The sequence below is a fragment of the Rousettus aegyptiacus genome, unplaced genomic scaffold (assembly GCF_014176215.1).
Source record: "Rousettus aegyptiacus isolate mRouAeg1 unplaced genomic scaffold, mRouAeg1.p scaffold_m13_p_2, whole genome shotgun sequence".
Classification (NCBI taxonomy): domain Eukaryota; kingdom Metazoa; phylum Chordata; class Mammalia; order Chiroptera; family Pteropodidae; genus Rousettus; species Rousettus aegyptiacus.
The window spans coordinates 45,958,969-45,979,243 of NW_023416295.1; the positions used below are offsets into that span (position 1 = coordinate 45,958,969).

The 20,275-nt window shown below is 32.6% G+C and overlaps 2 protein-coding genes across 3 annotated transcripts in view; one reads left to right on the forward strand and one right to left on the reverse strand.

Annotated features, from left to right (window-relative positions):
• Positions 1-20,275, forward strand: part of OLA1 (Obg like ATPase 1) — a 146,067-nt gene that overhangs the window by 47,106 nt on the left and 78,686 nt on the right. The gene's annotated exons all lie outside the window — the stretch shown is intronic.
• LOC118613721 (translation machinery-associated protein 7-like) lies at positions 19,376-19,573 on the reverse strand. The gene has a single exon (XM_036237147.1). It carries the CDS (start codon positions 19,571-19,573, stop codon positions 19,376-19,378), a length of 198 nt encoding a protein of 65 aa, XP_036093040.1.

Genomic DNA, 20,275 nt, shown 5'->3' on the forward strand with positions numbered 1-20,275 from the left:
CAAGGGGTGTCACCCCCACGCTTACAGTGAAAAAGAACCTAACTTCAGAACAGACAGTGTCTGTAGGCAGAGAGGGATGCAACACTCACTCACCTGAGCTAGACACAGCTGGGCACCAACAGAAGGAGTCCAACTGGAATTATGGACAAAGTAGTGAAGTCCAACTACAGGCTAGCAGGAACATGAAAAATTTTTGAGGACATTAGAAAACTGGAGAATACTATACCCTCTTATGGGCTCTTTTTCAACTAACTTCAGCGCATGGGGTAAGAACTCCAAGAGATGGGAGATAGGGATGAGCCCTAAGTATCCATTGTGGTGTAAACCCTAGGGAGGAGAACAGCGGGTTCACAATCCTCCCTTTTCTTCTACATAACAAAAGCCTTAATCTGGGACTATTGGAAGTAGTACAGTAGGAGGCAAAATGTACCTCTGCCTTAGGAGCATAGATGAAATTGATCGCAGCTGGGGGAAGGATGGGGTGGGGTGTACCTACTTTCTTGAGCATATGCTGAGCCCATAAACCATGGGATTAGATCAAAGGGATGGAGAACTGAAAAAGCTACACCCCAAGACCCAGAGGTGCAGTACGTGACTAAGGCCGAAGCTTGCTTAGAATAGCAGAGAATGTTCTTCCTTCAGCCATTCCCTACCACCAAACTAAGAAGTTTCTAATAATAAATAACAATAGAATACTGCTGGATTAGGCACGGGAGAAGAAAAAGAATAGACAGACAGTGCAAAAGAAAGACCTAAAATTAGAAAAGGCTAGACATTACCCTGATACACTAAGCCTCTCATCCTAAACACAGGAATTTGAAGCCTGTGATATACTAAGGGTAACAATAGCACTAACCTCAAACCCAGCTCTACTAGCTAAATAATTTTACCTCACTTGCACCCCCAAAGGCCTAGGAGAAGAAAAACTTTGCCCCCTTTCAGGCATAAAAACTGTTTACCTCAGGCTTTGCTGTCCTACACAAGATGTTCAGCTTTCAACAACAACAAAAAAATCACAAGGCATACAAAAAGGCAAGAAAAACACCCAGAGAAGAAGCAATCTTTGGGACTAACCTTAGCTATAACACAGATATTGGAACTGTCTGACAGGGAATTTAAAATAAATATGATTAATACGTTAAAGGCTCTACAAGAAAAGGTGGACAACATGCATGATCAGGTGGGTAATGTCAACAAAAATGGAAAGAAGAACCACGTGGCAGTGCTGTAAACGAAAAACAGAAAATGAAAAAAAAGAATGCCTTCCCCAGTCTCATTAGTAGACTCCAGATAGCAGAGGAAAGAATCAGTGAACTTTAGCATAGATCAATAGAAATGACCAAAACTGAAACACAAAAACAAGAAAACTTGAAAAAATAAAAAGAATATCCAAGACCAGTGGGAAAACATCAAAAGATCTAATAATATATACATGATTGAAATACCAAAAAGTAAACAGAGCGAATGGGGTAAAAGAAGTAATGACTGAGAATTTTTCAAAATTAATGAGACACAAAACCACAGATCCAAGAAGCTCAGAGAATAACATTCTGTATATATAACACATACATACACCATGTGCATGTGCTCACACAAACTCACATAGACATACATTCAGACTAATTAAAAACAAAAGCCAGCAAATTTCAAAAGCATCCAGAAAAAAAGGAAACAGTACATACAAAGAACAAAGATAGGAATTTTGTGATGGCTGACTTTTTATCAGAAACTATGGGAACTAAAAGACAGTGGAGTTACATTTTTAAAGTGTTGAATGAAAAAAAAAATGCCATCTGCCTGAAAATATATACACAATAAGAATATCTTTCAAAAATGAAAGAGAAATAGTTTTTTGTAGGCAAACAAAATCTAGGCATTTATTGCTAACAGACATACTTTATAAGAACTATAAAGTCAGTTCTTCAAGAAGAAAGAATATCTACACAAACTTGGATCTACACAAGACCACCAAAAATGGAAAAAAAGTCATTTTTAATTTCCCTGAAAACAGAGGTCAGGAAACCTTTTTATATAAAGGGCTAGATAATAAATATTTTAGGCTTTGAAAGACATACAGTCTTTTGCATCTACTCAATTCTGCTCTGCCATTGTAATGTAAAAAAATACAAATGGCTGTGTTCCAATAAAACTTTTTTCAAAAATAGGGCAATGGACTAGATTTGGCCCAAAGAATTGTTTTAAATATGTATATGGCTCAAAAGTAAAAATTACATTTAAAGGTATATACTGAAAAGTCTTGCTCCTTGTCTTTATCTACTATACTCCCACTCAAAACTCTAGTATTTTTACTAGTTTCTTGTTTATTCTTCTACAGTTTCTTTATACAAATACAAGCAGATACAGTTAAATATTTTTTATTTTCCCTTCTTCAGCACAAACTCTGTCAGATACCCTGTGATGTACCTTGTTTTTTGACATTTAAAATATGCTGGAGAGTGCACAGTTTTTCATTTTCTTCACAAATGCATTGTATTTCATTATGTGGCTGTGTCCTCATTTATTCAAAATGTTCTTTATTGCTGGGCACTTAGGTCATTTCCAGATTTTTTTTGGGGGGCGGGGGGGAGAGGTCCTCATTGTGTTATTGTGCCAAAATTAGTAATCTAGTACATATGTCATTTCATACATTATAAATTTATGGGAGATAGTTTCCCACAAAGGGAAAATGCATTGTTAGTTATGGCAAATACTGCCAGATTTCTTTCCTAGGAGTTGTACCTTTTTTGTACAGCCTCCAGCAATGTATGAGAATACTTCCCCATAACCTTATCAGCAGAATATATGTTAAACTTACAGATTTTTGCAGGGCATTCGGAGAGAGTTGGTGTGTCGGTGTAGTTTTACTTTGCTTTTCTCATTACAAATGAAGTTGAGCATCTCTTCATATGTTTAATAGTGGTTTGTGTTATTCTCTTGGGTTGCCTGTTTATGTTGGTTGCCCATTTTCCTATTTGGCTGTTGATTTCTTTCTTTCTTTCTTTCTTTTTATCTTGACAACTAAGAATTCTTTATATGTTGGGAATATTAGCCCTATATTACATGAGTTGCAGATATTTTTCCCCAATTTTTCGTTTGTCTGACTTTGTCTATGGTATGTTTTGTTATACAGATTTCTTTTTGGTAGCTGAACTAAGTTATCAAAAAAGCCTTCAACTCAGGTTGTGAAGTAATTCACCTGTATTTTCTTCCAGTATGTTTATGGTTTTATTTTTTTCTTTATACATTTATAATCAGAGTTTATCTTTGTATATACTGTGAGACATGGATCCTACTTTTTCTTTCTTTTTATTAGAATGACCTTTTTAATAAATATTTTTTGACATATTCTCTTGCCAAAGAGAATATGTCAGTCTTGCCTGTTTACTTTTCCTATGTAAACCTAATAAGCTTTTTTTATCTCAGAAAAATCTTGTCAAAATTATTGTGATGACATTAAATTTATTAAGAATTTGCATCTTTGCATTTAAAATCAATAGTACATTCTTTTACTTGTTCAAGCCAACCTTTGGAGTATTTGGAATGTGTTAAAAGGTCCCTTTTGTGTTAGTTTTGAACATTTCTTGTAAAATTTCTTTTTAGGTATTCTTTTTCTGTTGGTATTGTAAATGTCTTCTGTTATATTTTCTGATTGTTTATATTTTTAAAATACTTTTCCTATATAAATGTCTGACCAATGTACTGTATACTTGAAACTAATAATAAGATAAAATACTTTTAAAAATCAGTCTGTTTACCTAATTCTTTGTTAGGTACTGTAGGGATTACCCAAAGAAAATATGAAAAACTTTCTATATTCCTGAATGACTAATACGTAAGTTGAATATGTAAGGCTCATATATCTGAAACACGCAGAATACTTTACGTTCACATCTAAATTTTGCATTTCAGACTATAACTGAGACTTAATGAAAACTCAGCATGAACAGAATGAATTTATAAACCCAACATAGGGGAGACCTTACTGGATGACATAGGTTTTGAAGGCCTTAAAAGATGAATAAAATATAGGTTATGTGAAGTTTGATATACTCCATCAATTCAATAGAATTCTATGCAGTTTATGTTAAAATGGACAAGTACCTGTGACATTTGAAGTAAAAAGCATGTTATACAAAGCAGTATGTGTAGAAATATTCTGGTTTTGTTTAAATCCAAGGGAAAAAGTCTCAAAATATATATTCAGATGTTAACAGTAGTTATTTGGAGATTGCTAGATAATTTTTTCTTTTTACCTACCTCTTTTGGTGGCAGTTACCAAAATCTGTGCTCTCCTTCCTAGCACATGGCTACTCTTCTTTACTATATTTTTTACTACATTTCCAAACCTACCTTGAAAACAGACTCATGTTTGCATTTTCAGCTATGAATTGTAAAAACTCCATAGGATTCTTGGAAAGTGATATATAGTACTTATGGTCTAGATTTTAAGACAATTGTCTTACAAAAAGATTCAAGGATAGCATTGAGAATTCTCTTTTAGCCCTCACTTATTTTCAGTTTCCCCTTCTGTTATTTTACCAGGGTACATTTGTCAAAAATAAGAAACCAACGTTGGTACATTACTATTAACTGTACCTCAGAATTTATTTGGACCTACTCATGTTTTTTTTTTTTTTCTGTTCCAGGATCTAATTCAAGGTGCCATGTTACATTTACTGCTGTTTTCTCATTCTTTTCTAGTCTCCTCTGATACTTTCAGTCTTTCCTCCTTTTTTCATGATGTTGACAGTTTTGGCTTTTGAGATATTTTGTAGTATGTCGCTCAAATTAGGTTTATCTCATGTTTTTCTCATGAGTTGACCAAGGTTGTGGGTTTTTAGTAAGAATACCACAGAGGTGAAGTGCCCTTTACATCTTATCTAGAAGCACGTGGTATCTACATGTCATCAGTGATGATGTAAACTTTGGTGAAAGTGGTGTTTACCAGGTTTCTCCACTGTAAAATGACTGGTTTTTCCTTTTCTTTGGAACCAGGTCAAATCTAGCCCACACTCAAAGGGAAAGGCAAAAGTACTCATTTTTGAAGGCTAAATTTAGTCTGATAGATAATCAACAAGACCTCCTTTGGATACTTAAAATTTTCTGCCTTGATCCTGTGGACAGCTGACTACACAGCATGGAACCAGACTGGAATTTCCTTCTTTAATTAAGCACAGAGTATAGCCTACTAGTTGGGAACAGAGAAAAAAATAGGTCAGGGAATATACCTGTGTCCCTCCCCAAATGTCTCATTTTTCGCCATTGGTCTTCTTGATCTGGAAATCTTTTTTTTTTCCCTAGAAAAAGTTAGCATAACAGTTTAATATGCATCGAAGCTGCATGAATATAAAATATACATTTATATGTTGTACTGTTTTACATATTCATTTATAATTTTTGTTTCTGTATCATAGTTCATTCAATTTCACATTTTTAAGAAAGTCTGTAATTTTTATTGTTTGATAATGAAAAGCAGTTTTAATTAGATTCCTGATTCTTAATACAGTTTTTACTAAAAATGATAATAATGGTGTTTGTCTTTCAGGATGCAGCAACCACCATGGAGTATTTTTTTTAACTATTATTCAATTACAATCGACATTCAGTATTATATTAGTTTCAGGTGTACAGCATAGTGGTTAGACATTTGTATAACTTACAAATTGATCCCCCCAATGTCTAGTACCCACTGACCCCCATACAGAGTTATTACAATATTATCAACTCTATTCCCTATGCTGTACTTTACATACCCATAATTATTTGTAACTGCCAGTTTGTACTTCTTAATCCCATGAGCTTTTTCACTCAGACTCCAGCCCTCCTCCCATCTGGCAACCATCAGTTCATTCTCTGTATCTATGAGTTTGTTTCTGTTTTGCTTGTTTGCTTATTTTGTTCTTTAGATTCCACATTTAAGTGAAATCATATGGTATTTCCCTTTGTCTGACTTATTTTACTTAGCACAGTACCCTCTAGATCCATCCATACTGTCGCAATTGGCAAGATTTCATTCTTTTTTATGGCTGAGTACTATTCCATTGTATATATGTATGACATCTTTATCCAATTGTCTATCGGTGGTCACTTAGGTTGCTTCTATATCTTAGCTATGTAAATAATGCTACAATGAACATAGGGGTGCATACATCTTTCAAATTAGTGTTTTGGATTTCTTCAGATAAATACCTAGAAGTGGAATTGCTGGGTCATATGGTAGTTTTGTTTTTATTTTTTTAAGAAACTTCATAGTGTTTTCCATAATGGTTGTACCAATTTACAATCCCACCAACAATGCATAAGGATTTCCTTCATATATTCACCTACACTTTTTTTTTTTAAACTTATTTATTGCTAATAGCCATTTTGACAGGTGGGAAGCTATATCTCATTGTAGTTTTAAGTTTTAATTCTGTGATGATTAGCGACATCGAGCATCTTAATGTCTATTGGCCATCCATATGTCTTCTTTAAAGAAATGTCTACTCACGTCCTCTGCTTATTTTTTAATCAGATTGTTTGTCTTTTTGGTATTAAGCTCTATGAGTTGCACGTTTCTCAGTCCTTGGTATCTCCATTGCATCCAGGACATGTGCAGTTTGCTGCTTCTTAAGCAGACAGGTCTCTATGGTAGCTCTTATGCACAGATCCCACACTCAGACATGCTGGTATGCAGTTTGGGTGTTTTTTGTTGAGTTTTAGATGTTCAGGTTATTGTTATTTCAAGGGGTGAGATCTGGGGACGTCTCTCACTCCACCATGTTTCTCCACACTCTTGATCTGGACATCTTAAATTGAATTCCGTGTCTCTGGAGACGAACATTTCTGATAGTATAAATGGTAAGAAAATATACTGAGTACCATTTATTGAGTTGGGTTCAGGACCGTGCTAGGCCTTTCACATGAATCATATTTAATCTTTAGAACAATCCTAAGAGAAGAGTGCTACTATTATCTACATTTTACAGATGAGGAAAACTGAGACTTAGGGTTTGACTTCTTAGTGTCATGAAACTTGTAAGAGGTAATTTTCAGATCAAAACCACCCCGCCTTTTTGTGCTCTTATATATCACAGTTCCACGATTTCTTTTATCTTGATATTAATGTGAACAACCTAGTTATCCTTAAATAGAGGGATATGATAGCTGTGTGGTGTACTTAACACCATAAATGCTATGCAATATAATTATATTTTCAATTTAGGGTTCTCTCTTTCCCCACCTAGATTATATACTGCTCCCTTATTCCCATCCTATTTTGTCTGCCTTGGTGTATACTTCCTGAATACTGAAGAAACCCTTAAGAGACTGGACTCTTGGTTCTGGCTCACTGTTGCACAGTTAGTTGGTGGTTAGATTATCAAGTCTGACTTTGCCACTAGCCAGTTTATTCTGAGGCCGCTGGCCTATTTTTGCTAACCTGGAATCTTGTATTCTGACACATTATAACTAATTCCTCCCCTCAGGACTAACAGTGGTGAAATAAACTTGTGATTTTTCTGAAAATAAGTTATTTGCAGATGTAATAGTCATATTAGCAAAGATTTATCTTTTTTTTGTTGTTGAAGCAGATGTCAGTTTTCTTTAATGGTATCTTTAGAGATTTGTTATAGACAATAAAAAATGTTTAAACTGTAAAATAGGTTATTTATTTGATGCTAATAAATACTAAGAAAAGTAAAGTTGGGAAAGAGGATAGTAAGTGTTGGTGTGAGGTTTCCAATGTTAAACATACAATAGGGGAAGGCTTCATTGAGAAGTTACCATTTGAGTAAAGAACTGAAGGAGGTAAGGGATCAAATCATCTTTAAGTATTTGGGCACAGAGGCAACAACAAATGCAAGGGCCCTAGGCAGAGTGGGTCCTGGTGTTTTTGAGTTCTGTCATCATACTATATCTGCCTGTATGATAGTCTCCCTTTCCTCTTCGTGTAACAGATGAATTGTTCTCATGACCATACAAACATGGTATAATGACTCCCTCCAGCTACTGCTTCTTTGTTCTCCTACACAACAAAATTGAAAAGAGCTTGTCATATTCTCTCCACTTCTTCACATTCTGTTCTTTTCATCATCGTCTTACACCAGTGAGGCTATGCCACCAAAAGAGCATTTAAGAATGTTCTAGTCTAGGACACCAAGGACCTTCGTGTTGTTAATTGTTCCTTTTCATCACTATCTCTGATTAAATATTAGGCAGTTACTCCCTCACTTGTTTTATCTGTTTCTCCCTACTAGTATAAGTTCTGTGACAGCAGGCACATGGATGCTCTTCATTATTTCTTAAGTGAGTGAGTGATGCTACAAACCTCCTTGTCCATACCTTATATACACCATTGTCCACTTGTCTGACTTTTTTTTCTTTTGAGTATATTCTAAAAGTAGGGATTACTTAATCAAAGGGTTTATATATTTTAAAGGCTTTTGTTACTTGTTAGTAAGATGCTTCCTTAACCAAAACATACATTAATATTTGTTTATTTTTAAAGCATTAGCATTTATTACAAACACTTCTTAAACATTTTTACTATTTTGAGTTTGTTATCTTTTCTCAGAATGTCAGGATCAAAGTACATATGCCAAAATTCCAGTCTAAATTGCAATGTTATACTTTAATATTCTGTCAGGGCTAGATAGTCTAATACACCTCTTGAAATTTTGTGTCCAGAGTATTGGAGACTTAGATTATCCCTAAGCAGTATTATGGTCTTTAGGAAAGAGGTTTCAGCCATTTAACTACATCCTGTTGTCTTATCTGAGGAATAGCACACATTCACTAGAGGTGTTTTCTTTTAGATTGCTGGCCTAGTCAGAGGTCAAGTACTGTGATAACTACACTTTTGCTATATTGATTGAAGAAGTAGAACACACACACACACACACACAAGCACACAGACGCACACACAGACACTTTTTCTGATTTCTGATAGTGGACGTAAAGCTGAATAGTCTGTTTTAACTTACATTTTGCCAGTAGTTTGTAGTCAGAATGTAGGCATAGCTATTGATAAGAATAAAAATGGACACATTTATTTTATAATTATCATAGTGTTATATTCTGAATGTAAAATTGTGTTCCATATAACTTATATTTATAAAAACTATATTTTATTATGGAAACTAGATTTTTTTCCTTCATTGAGAGAAATGTTTCTGTTATTGTTAATTAGCTAGTAACTGCTGTGTTCAGTATGCTTCAATTACAGTATGTCGCTTGATTATATGTTATAAAATAAACAAGTTTACCCCAGGCTGCTAAACTCAATAGTTGTATATTAGCTTATTGTTAGGAGCAGGTTTCTTATACATTTTGGGAGAGAAGAGAAAGATAAAAAAGATATGTCAAGATATTTTCTCTTTCATTAAGCTTTCTCAGTAAATTGGATAAAAATATTTTTAGGCTCCGTAATTATTGATGGGGAAGAATTTCTGTTTATTTAAACTTTGATGTATTGTACTACTAGCCATCAGTTTTTCACATTGTTGTCAAACTATAGCCATTAAATAGCACTTTGAGAATTTTGGGTCTTAGAATTTCACTAGTAAGTTTTTTTGTGTGTGTGATTTTCTTGGTTGTGTTTTAGCTCCCTGGAAAAGAGTAAAATAAACTACTGTTAAGTAACAGTTCAACCAAGTAAAATATAAAGATTTAATTGGCTTTATTAAATGATTCATGAATCAGGCAGCAGTCTGTCTATTAAATTGAAAGGAGCTCAACTGAGAAATGTTTTTTAAAGGTGGAAAGGGGGCAGAAAGAAATTATTAGCAAAGAATGTATTGTTTCTGACAAGGTTGCCCTCCTAAAGGGATCAGAAGGGGCCTTTGGGGCAGATTATCTCTCTAGTTCTGACCAGGTAATTCCATGTTGACTGGTTAAAGGTTGCATTCCTGGGAAGCTGAAACTGCAGTTAGGTTAAGTCTTAAATCTTGCTTTGCTGATTTGGGTCCTAACACAAGTGACTCCATTTTGGGCTCGTCTTTTTTAAGGCTCCTTAAAAAAGAAACTACGTGAACAGATGTATATATAATTTTCTACTTATTATAATTTAATTTAAACATTATCTTTGGTTTAAATTTAAGTTATATAACTCAAAGCATAAACTAAACCAAACCAAAATAAGGCAAGTAAAGCATAGTGTTATGGCATCTTCCTTACTCTACTCTTCCATGCTTCTGGTGGAAGTGGAAATTTTGAAAATAAGGGGCTATTCTTTAAAGGGAAAGTTTATTGTTGCTGTCATTGAAATAATTGTTAAATTGCTTATTTTTTCTTTAAAAAGTTTTCAGAAGTTTACCTGGTTTATACCAGTTTGGGGGACTGATTTTACAACAGAAACTAACGTTAGCATCTTCCTCTTTTGTGATTAGATCTAAGCATAAAGCTTAGGTTTAAGGTATTAGGCAGAAAATAAAATGTATATGTATTTGACTTGAAATATACTTATCTCATAGGCTTTTTAAGACAGTTTAAATTAGCTGGCACAGATTATGCAGAAAGCAATAACAGTTTGAGCACATGAAGTGTGTATATATCTATATCTCTGTAATTTTGTCTTAAGGAAGTAGAGTAAGTATTAAAATTTTTTCTTGTTCATGAAATAATTAAATTTAGATCTTGGTTTTTCCAAAGCACTGTGGCTTTGTAACTGGTATTTGTTTATAGTGTCCCTTTGTGGAAGGAAGTAGATTTATAAATTAAAATTGGTTTACTTCAATAGTCATTAGATGAAGACACTAGGTTGTTGTTTAGGAAACCATGTATAGTTCCATATTCTGTTTTTATATTTGAAGTTATACAAATATAGTTAATACTTGTGTTCTAGTATTTTTAAAAGTTACCGTCTGCTTTGAATTGATATTTGATTCATAGATTGTAGTTGTCCTGTTTTACCAGTGTTTTTATTCTTAAAGTTTAGTTTAGCTCTTCATTGGGAACTGTGTTTTGATTTAATTAGTAATATGCCACTAAACATCTGTAATAAATACTGAAGTAAATACCTATATTTAGTTTATATGTATAATTCTGAAAATTATTTAATGAAATTATTGCATATAGTTGAATTTTCAAGTATAAAATATTTTGGATAAAAACTTAACTGCATTTATTAGCAATTTGAAATGTACAGCTGTTTTATGTGATTGAATCCAATATTTTAAAGAGGATTAGTATATCTTGAAACCATTAGAGAATTAGTCGAATTGGGGGAAAGTGAGTTTTTGTAAATTAATATTCTTTAAGTTCTGCCTTTCCCTCTTAATTGGTATTAATTTCCTGAGGAATTGATATTTTCTGACAAAGCATGTCACGGTTGTAAAATTTAAGTTTAGATCCAGGCGCACTTGATTTTATTAAACTGACTGATTTTATCAAAAGTCTGTTGCCCTTGCTTATGGTTTCTGGGTCTTATAGGCAGAGAATAATAGTGCACTTAAATTGGATTTATGCTGACTTTTAAGGAACATATTTGTTCCAAGCAGTCTAAGAGGCTCAGAGATCCATGTCAATATTCAGAATTCATATTTTCCTTGAACAGAAGGTTGTGATAAAATGGTACATGGTGTGTTTTCATTGCCTGTTGAAAGACTTTCATGCAGTTAAAATAAGCATTTTGATGGTGGTTGAATTAAGAGTTTTTGTCAGTCTCTTCTCATCATGGATGATTAGACTAAAACGTCTGCTTGTCTTGACTTGAGATCACCACAGCTTCAGATAACATGCTTTGTGATTGAAGGTCGAAATATTTTGAATTCTAATAGGCTGCCAGATGAATTGCTTGAAATAGACTGTAAAATTTCAAGGCTTCCTTTTCCATCTGCTGTGAAAAGAACCATTGGGAATGGTTGAGCTTGATGATCATAGAATTACTGGATGGTGATTCTAAAACCCTCAAAGGGAAGTTGCTATGGAGATCTAGTTCCAAACTGTGAAATGATTCACCTTTGAAAGGCTGCAGGGTCTGAGAAGCTGAACACATCATTGTTCAGGTGGTCATTGGTTAGGAAATTGCTGGTGCCTGTGTAATCAGCACTCCTGTGGTAGTTAACGATCTAAAAAGGTTTGTTCTGAATGATGTGGGACAACAGCAACGTGCATAAGATGGCTTCTCTCAATCATGGTTTGCTCAGCCTGGTGCTTGTAAAAAATACAGTGAACTAAATAGCACAGACATAAACTGCTTCTTTGAGTAAATCTTTTGAAAACAAAATTTTCAGTTGATGAGTTTGACATCTAAAACAAAATGTTTCCTTTTGAAAATAAAGTTTTAGCTAAAACATGCATGTTTCTTTGTTTTAATGTATCCACCCCCACCTCCTTTTATAATAAGAAGCTCTTTCTCTAGGTCCAGGGCCTTACCTTGGTGAAATGTTAATGTCCTAAGTACTATGTCAAGATCTTCTTTGCATAACCACAGGGTCACATGAGAAGTTTAGAAAAGCTCCCAAATCATAGGGAATGAGTTTAGGAAAGTCCCTAAATCATTTGGAGTAGAATATAATTAATTCCTTTCTACCAAATTGTTCCCCTCAAATTTTAATTACTCATTATTTGTGATATTTTAAATTACTTTTTGAAATAATTTTTCTTCTATTGTTTTTACTAACTTAAATTTTTTTATCACCTTTCACTTTTTTCCCCTAGAAACCTGAGAACAGAATAATTTTTGAAATTTGAACTGAATTGATGGCAAATCATTTTAAACTGCTGTTCTCCCATATCAAGTTTGCAAAATAGATATAATTCATTCTTAGTTAATTTCCTAACAGCCTAATGTTGAGCTTCAATAATCATGCATGAAACCTTATCAAAGATAATTTTATATATATAGTTTTTCTAGATTTGGAATTTTCCCCAAACATTATTGAGCTATAATTTACATGCAGTGAAGTCACACATTGTTAGTGTACAGTTTTCTTTATTGCTTAGTTATATATTTGCTGTCACAATCAATAAATACAGTGTTTTAATCATCTTATAATGTTTCTTCATATTCTTTTGCAGTCAGTCCCTTCCCCTAAACTGATTCTCTAGCATCACCTGCTTTCTTCTGTCATTTTATAGCTTTGACTTTTTAAGAATTTCATTTAGTATCATATGGTTTGTGGTCTTTTGTGTTCAAGTTTTGTACCTGGCATAATGTTTTTGAGATTTATCCATATCGTATATATCAATATTTTGTCCGTTCTTATTGGCGTGTAGCCTCTTATAGTATGGATATATCACAATTTGCTTATCCATTCATTATTTGATAGATATTTAAAATTTAAGTTTCCAGTTTTGCTTATGAATATTTGTGTACAAGTCTTTGTATGGACATATGTTTCTCTTTCTTTTGGATAAATACCTAGAATTGGGATTGTTGAAGCGTATTGTAAGAGTGTGTTGAGCTTTATAAGACACTGCCATACACTGTTTTCCAAAATGGCTCTAATATTTTGATTTTTCACCAGCAATATGTGAATTCCAGGTACTCCACATTCTCTCCAACACTTGAAATTTTCAGTCATTTAAACTTTAGACATTCTAGGGAGTTTCTCATTGTGACTAAAATTTCTGTTTTCCAGATGATTAGTGATGAACATCTTTTCAAGTGCTTATTTGCCATCTATATATCTTTGGTGAAGTATATGTTCAAGTTGTTTGCCTGTATTTAATTGGATTGTTTGCCTTATTTTGAGCTGAAAGAATACTTTATATATTCTGGATATAAGTTCTGTATCAAATATATGTTAAAGTGAAATTTTCTGCTGGACTGTGGCTTGCCTTTTCTTTCTGATTTGTGTTTTTCAAAGTTTGTCATTACAATGTTCATTTTATCATTTTATCATTTTTCCCAATATTTCAATAATTTTTACCCAATTAGTTTCACAAAGATCTTCTATTAAAGTTTGATAACATTAGCTCTTACCTTTAGGTCTTTTCTAGTTAATTTTGCATATGGCCTGAGGTAAGAGTTTTAAGTTAATTTTCTTCTATACAAGTATCTAGTTTTCCAGAATCATTCGTTAGAAAGAATATCTTTTCTCTCATTGAATTAACTTGGTTCCTTATCAAGTCAATTTACCACACTGAGGGGGAGGGGGAAGAGTGGGTCTATTAATGGACTCTATTCTGTTCCTTTGGTCTGTTTGGCTAGTCTGCCAGTACTACACTGTCTCGATTACTGTAGCTTTAGTGAGTCTTGAAATCAGTATAGGTCTTCCAATTTTCTTTTTCAGGATTGTTTTGGCCTTTCTAGGTTTTCTGTATAAATTTTAGAATTGACTTCTCAGTTTCTACAAATTGAAAAAAAAAAAGGCCTATTGGAATCATATTGATTTTTGATTTTTATATTGAAATTACCAATGGAAACTACCAATCTATGTATGTGGTAAATCTCTCAATTTATATAGGTTTTATCTCAACCATATTTTGCAGGTTGTTAGTGTACAGGTCTTGTACATATTTTGTTTAATTTATCCTAAAGTATTTAATATTTTTCTGCTATTATAAATGATATTGTAGGTTATTTGTATATGCCCTTAATCAGATTGAAGAAGTTCTTTTCTAGTTGGCTGAGGACTTTTATCCTGAATGGGTATCGAATTTAATCAAATGAATTTCATTTTTATTTATTGAAATGATCATATGGTTTTTCTTCTTTGTGGTATTAATATAGAGAATTACATAGACTGATGTTTGTACGATAGTAACTCATATGCCTGAGATAAATTCACTTTGTTTTGGTGAATAATTCTTTTTTACATTATGTTTGATTTGATTTGCTAATATTTTTAAAAGGATTTTTGCATCTCTGTTAATGAATGATTGTCAGTTCTGTGTTTTTTTTGTTTTTTGTCTCATTTGAATATGAGGGTAATATTAGCCTTGTAAATCGAGTTGGAAAGTTATTCCTCCTCAATTTTTTGAGAGTTTGTGGAGGGTTGGTGTTACTTCTTCCCTAAATGTTTAATAGAATTTACCACTAAAGTTATCCTAGTCTGGAGTTCTCTTTGTGGGAGGATTTTTATTTATAAATACAGTTTCTTTAATTGATACAGAGCTATTCATATTTTCTCTTTCTTCTTGGTTCAGGTTTAGTAATTTGTGTCTTTTTAGCATTTTGATTATTTCATATAGGCTGTCAAATTTATTGGTATATAGTTGTTATATATATAGACTTAGGATCTGTAATGATATCTTCTCTTTCATTCCTGATTTTGGAATGAAATGTAATGTTTGTCTTTTATCTTTTTTTGATCAGTCTATCTAGAGACTTGTCAATTTTATCATTGTTTTTAGAGGACCATTGGTTTTATCAATTTTTCTTTATTTGTTCACTTCTGTCTTACCAGTTTCTGTTCATATCTTTATTGTTTCCTTCTTTCTACCTATTTGGTTTTAAGTTGCTCTTCCTACCCCATGTCTTAAGGTGAAAACTCGGATCATCCATTTTAGAGCTGCTTTTCCAATACAGTCATTTAACATTACAAACTTTCCTCTAAGTACTGCTTTAGCTGTATCCCACACATTTTAAAATATTGTATTTTTATTATTTAAAAATATTTTTCTATTTTTCTTGTGATTTCTCTTTGACCCATTAATTCTTAAGAAGTATGACTATTTCTAACTGTCTGGGGTTTACCTAGTATTGTTATTGTTATGGATTTCTAATTTAATCCCTTGGGGTCAGGGATCATGTTCTGTATGATTTTAGTCTTTTTAAATTTATTGAGATTTGGTTTTTGACCCAGTATATAGTCCGAGCCCAATGCACTATATAATCTTGAAAAGAATGTGTATTTGTTATTATTAGGTGTAGTGTTCTGTAAATATCACATAAGTCAAGATGAATATAGCATTTTTTATATCTTCTATGTCTTTACTGACACTTTTTTTTTTTTGGTCTAGTTCTATTAATTTGGTTAAGAGAAGGGTGTCAAAATCTCAACTCTTGATTGTGGAATTGTCTTTTTGTCCTTAAACCTGTCTATTTTGGCTTCCTAGATTTTGGAGCTCTGTTGTAAGGCACGTACACATATATAAATATAATGCCTTCCTGATGAATTAGTTTTTTCTCATTATAAAATATTCTTCTGTCTCTGGTAATACTTTTTATTTTGAAATCAATTTTATCTGATATAGCCACTATAACTATCTTATGCTTATTGTTTTCTATTCATTTACTCTCAACCTATCAATGTCTCCGTATTTAAAGTACATCTCTGTATAAAGCATATAGTTGTGTCCAATTTTATTATCAAATGTTGATAGCCAGAACCTTTTAAAGTACATAGATTATATACTTATTGATAGATTTAGATTCGTGTCATCATATTTGTTCTGTTTGTTGCCTCTGTATTTTGTTCCTGTTTCTTTTCATTTTTTTTATTATTTGAAGATTTCTTAGGAATTTATTTTTATACTTATTTTGGTTTCTCACTTGACTTCTCACTTTTTTCGTTAGTGGTGGCTTTGATGATTACAGTAAATATCCTTAACTTTTCACAGGTAGTGTATAGATAGATGTTTTTGTTTCTTACAGTTTACATACTTTATATTATATCACTTCATGTAAAATATAAAAGCCTTGTAAGTATGTAAGCCCATATTCCCTTCCATTCCTTTATACTAAGTTGTATGTAATACTCTACATATATAAACCCTAAAAATTTTTAAATTCATATAAAATTAGCATAACAGAAAATTAACCATTTTAAAGTGTACATATCAGTGACATTTAGTACATCCCACAGCTTTTTCTTTAAATATATATTTGTTTTAAGAAATCAAGAAGATTAAACCAACAGAAATAGTCATTTGCATTTACTCAGATATTTGCCATTGCTGATGTTCTTTATTCCTTTCTGAGAATCAGAAAGTCTATCTATTACCATTTCCCTTAAACGTAAAGAATTTTCATTAGCATTATTTATATTGTAGGGCTGTTGAGAATGATTACTTAGCTTTCTTTCATCTGAAAATGTCTTTATTTCGGCTTCATTCTTTAAGAAATTTTTTGCTGGGTATAAAATTCTTGGTTGATAAGTTTTCAGTTTTTCGTTTTATACTTTGAAAATGTTGCACTCTCTTCTGGCCTTCTTAGTTTCCAATGAGAAGTAAGGCATTAATCGTAAAAAATTTTTTTGCTCCTTTCAAGATTTGCTTTTTACTTTTGACATTTGTAACTTACCTCTGCTATCGTGTCTGCCTTTGAGTGTCTCTCTGCATGGACTTTGAATTTATTCTCCTTGGTGTTCATTGAGCTTCTTCAGTCTGTAAATTTCTGTCTTTCAATCATTAGGGTATACTTTTTTTCATTAATTCCTCAAATATATTTTTTTTTGCCTCAACTCTTTCTCCTCTCCTCCTAGTATTCCCATTACATGTAAAGTGGACCATTTGATATTGTTTGATAGGTTCCTGGGAGTGTTCATTTTTGTTCATTCTTATTTTTGTGTGTTGTTTAGACTAAGTAGCTTGTGTTGGTTTATCTAAAAGTTAACTTATTCTTTCCTTACCTATCTCATTTGGCTTTTATATTGCATACATTTTTCTTTAAGGTATTGTGTTTATTAGTCCTAAATTTTCTTGTCTTTTTTTTTATTAACTGTTTCTATTTTCTTGGAATGCTTAGCTTTTTTGTTCATTGTGTGCTTAATTTGTTTTATTTATTGAAGATAGTTTTAAGACACTTAAAATTTTTTCTCCGCTACTTCCAACACTCTCACTTGTTTTCTCTTAATATGTTTAATTTCCCTTGGATAACTTTGGATTATGTTTGATTTCCCTTGGATAACTTTGGATATTAGGATTGTTTTGATTCTGGATTCCTTTGTTTTTCTCTGATACATGTTGTTTGTTTTATATTATTAGGCAATTAGACTTGAACTGCAAACTCCATTTCTTAGTTGGCAGCTCCAGTTTCACTCCAGATATTTTGTCTTTGTTCTGCTTTGAGTCTGCCTTTGCGTGGTTCTGGTGTCAAAGAGTTGTGTGTATTGAATTTGGTGATTCCCTCTATGTTTCCTTGCTCTTTCCTGTTACTTTGCACTCTTTTATTGCTATAGGTTGCCTGGCTTTGGTTTTCTGGTTCCCCAGTCCAGACAGTTTATTTGCTTCTTGTACTGTGCGGCCTACACTTGGTCGCAGGTTGAAAGTCTTGAAAAGAGGAACTCTCTTCATAAAACTCTCTTTAAGCATATATTTTCAACCAGTCTGTCTGTCTTTGTTCTCCAGTGCCTTTAGGTAGCTGCTTTTAGTATGGTTTTTGTTCCATAGTGCATTTCCCCATTAGAATGGGGAGTAGTAGTTTTCAGGTGGGATCTTACTATGCCATCATTGAAAATGGAAGCCATTGAGTGGAATATTTATATGCTACCTAATAACTCAGTGACACACCAAAACTGGAATACAGTTTCTTATTGGATTTGTTCACTACTACTTTACTTCCTGTAGTGATAGTATGCATATTAAGGCAGTGGGTTTTGAACCTTAAAAAGAGGTATTTAAATTAATAGTGAAATCAGCTTATTATGCAAAATATAATCATAATCTTGAATTGATTATTATATAGAATTTTATCCTGGTATTACTATATTAGCATCATATCTTAATTTTTATACAATAAAAATTTTTTTGAAAGAATAGTTGATAATTATAAGGATTACTTTTCTAAAGATTCTGATTTTGCTTGTACAGTAGTGCTATCTCTCATAGTCTTTGGGAGTAAATTGAAGAAGATATAAAAGATTCAGTCAGTATATTAGTGAATAAATTGTAACTAGTTTATATTTACTGATGGGGAAATATTTTTGTTGGGCATAGGATACATACTGTATTCAGTTCTGAGTGTTTTCTTTTTAAAAATTAAATCAAGATTCTTTAAAACACGATTGTTGACAGTTGTTATTGTGAGTTTATCTTGCATAACAATTATTTAGGACAGTATTATAAAAGAAGACGTATTAAGTGAATTCTTAACTAAATAGTCACACTAGAAAAAGGGAAGAGAACTTTAAAATATTTTTTCTTTAAAGAAATTTGAGTTAATAATATCTCTTAGGGTAATTTGGGATCATAAATTGAAGCAGTAAGTAGATAAATCAACAGTACAACAGGTATATTTTACCACATCTTAATGCTCTGTTATTTTAAAGATAATACTAATGATTATCACTAACAAATTTTGTAATAGGCTGTATTATTACAGAACAGAATTTTACAGATATTTAAAGTTAGACGGAGATACTTAGCAAAAGATGATAATGGACCACTTTTGCAATCTGTAATAGTAGTAATGAAACCAGTTTTCCTCTTGGGGACCAGAACCCTATTCAAACAACCCTAAACTATCCCCTCCTTTTTTTTTTTTTTTTTTTTTTTTTTTTAAGATTTCCTAGTTCATGTTCAGATTGGGTTTCCCAAATTTCTTAATTCCATTTGTGGCCTGGGGACCCTTCTCCACAGCTTTCACTTTTAGCTTTGTGAGTTTCTTTTGCTCCTCTTTTTGCCTCTGCTTAAATTTCTTCTCTTCCTTGGCCTGCTTCTCAGGCTGCTTCAGGGACTTGTTCTTGCCACCTTCGCAGCTGGACATGGCACCTGCTGCCCCTTCCCTAGACTCTGTCTTCCAATAAAAAGTATTGATATTTACTCTGCTTGGACCTGCTTAGGTCATATTCTTAATCCTTGACCAGTCATTGTGGGCAGTTAGAATTATCTAACCTGAAACTTCTTAAACCCCTCAGAAGTAATGGGGGTGGGGGTTGAAGTTGGGGAGTTTACAACAAATGTGTGCATTTCAATGTCAAACTTAAACATTATTATTTGCAATTCTGTCAATTTGGAGAGAGAATGCCTGTTAAATTTTAAGTTTAAAATGTTCTAGAAACAAATTTGCTTTGATTTTTGCCTGAGAGGTATCATCTTATCATGGTAATACCTCATAATACTGGTTTAAAACATCCCAATATTGTAAGTTAAAGCAGTATAATTCTGATGAAATTTCATTACTAGAGTTGTGATAAAAATGTTTCCTCCTCATTAAATATGTGATCAAGTTGTTCATGAAAATGAAACCGATCTATTATGTTGTGGGATTACCATATATAAAGCAGAATGGTATTTAGAGCTTCCCCATAAGTGCTCTGTATTGATTAGTGCAAATTTTAAGCATGTCTACATGAAAAAAAAAAAAGCATAGTATAAATACAAAATGTTATTAAATGCTGTGTTGTAAAAGTTTTATTTTGTTCTGTTTATTTTTATTTTTTTATTTTTTTAATATATTGTTTTTCCT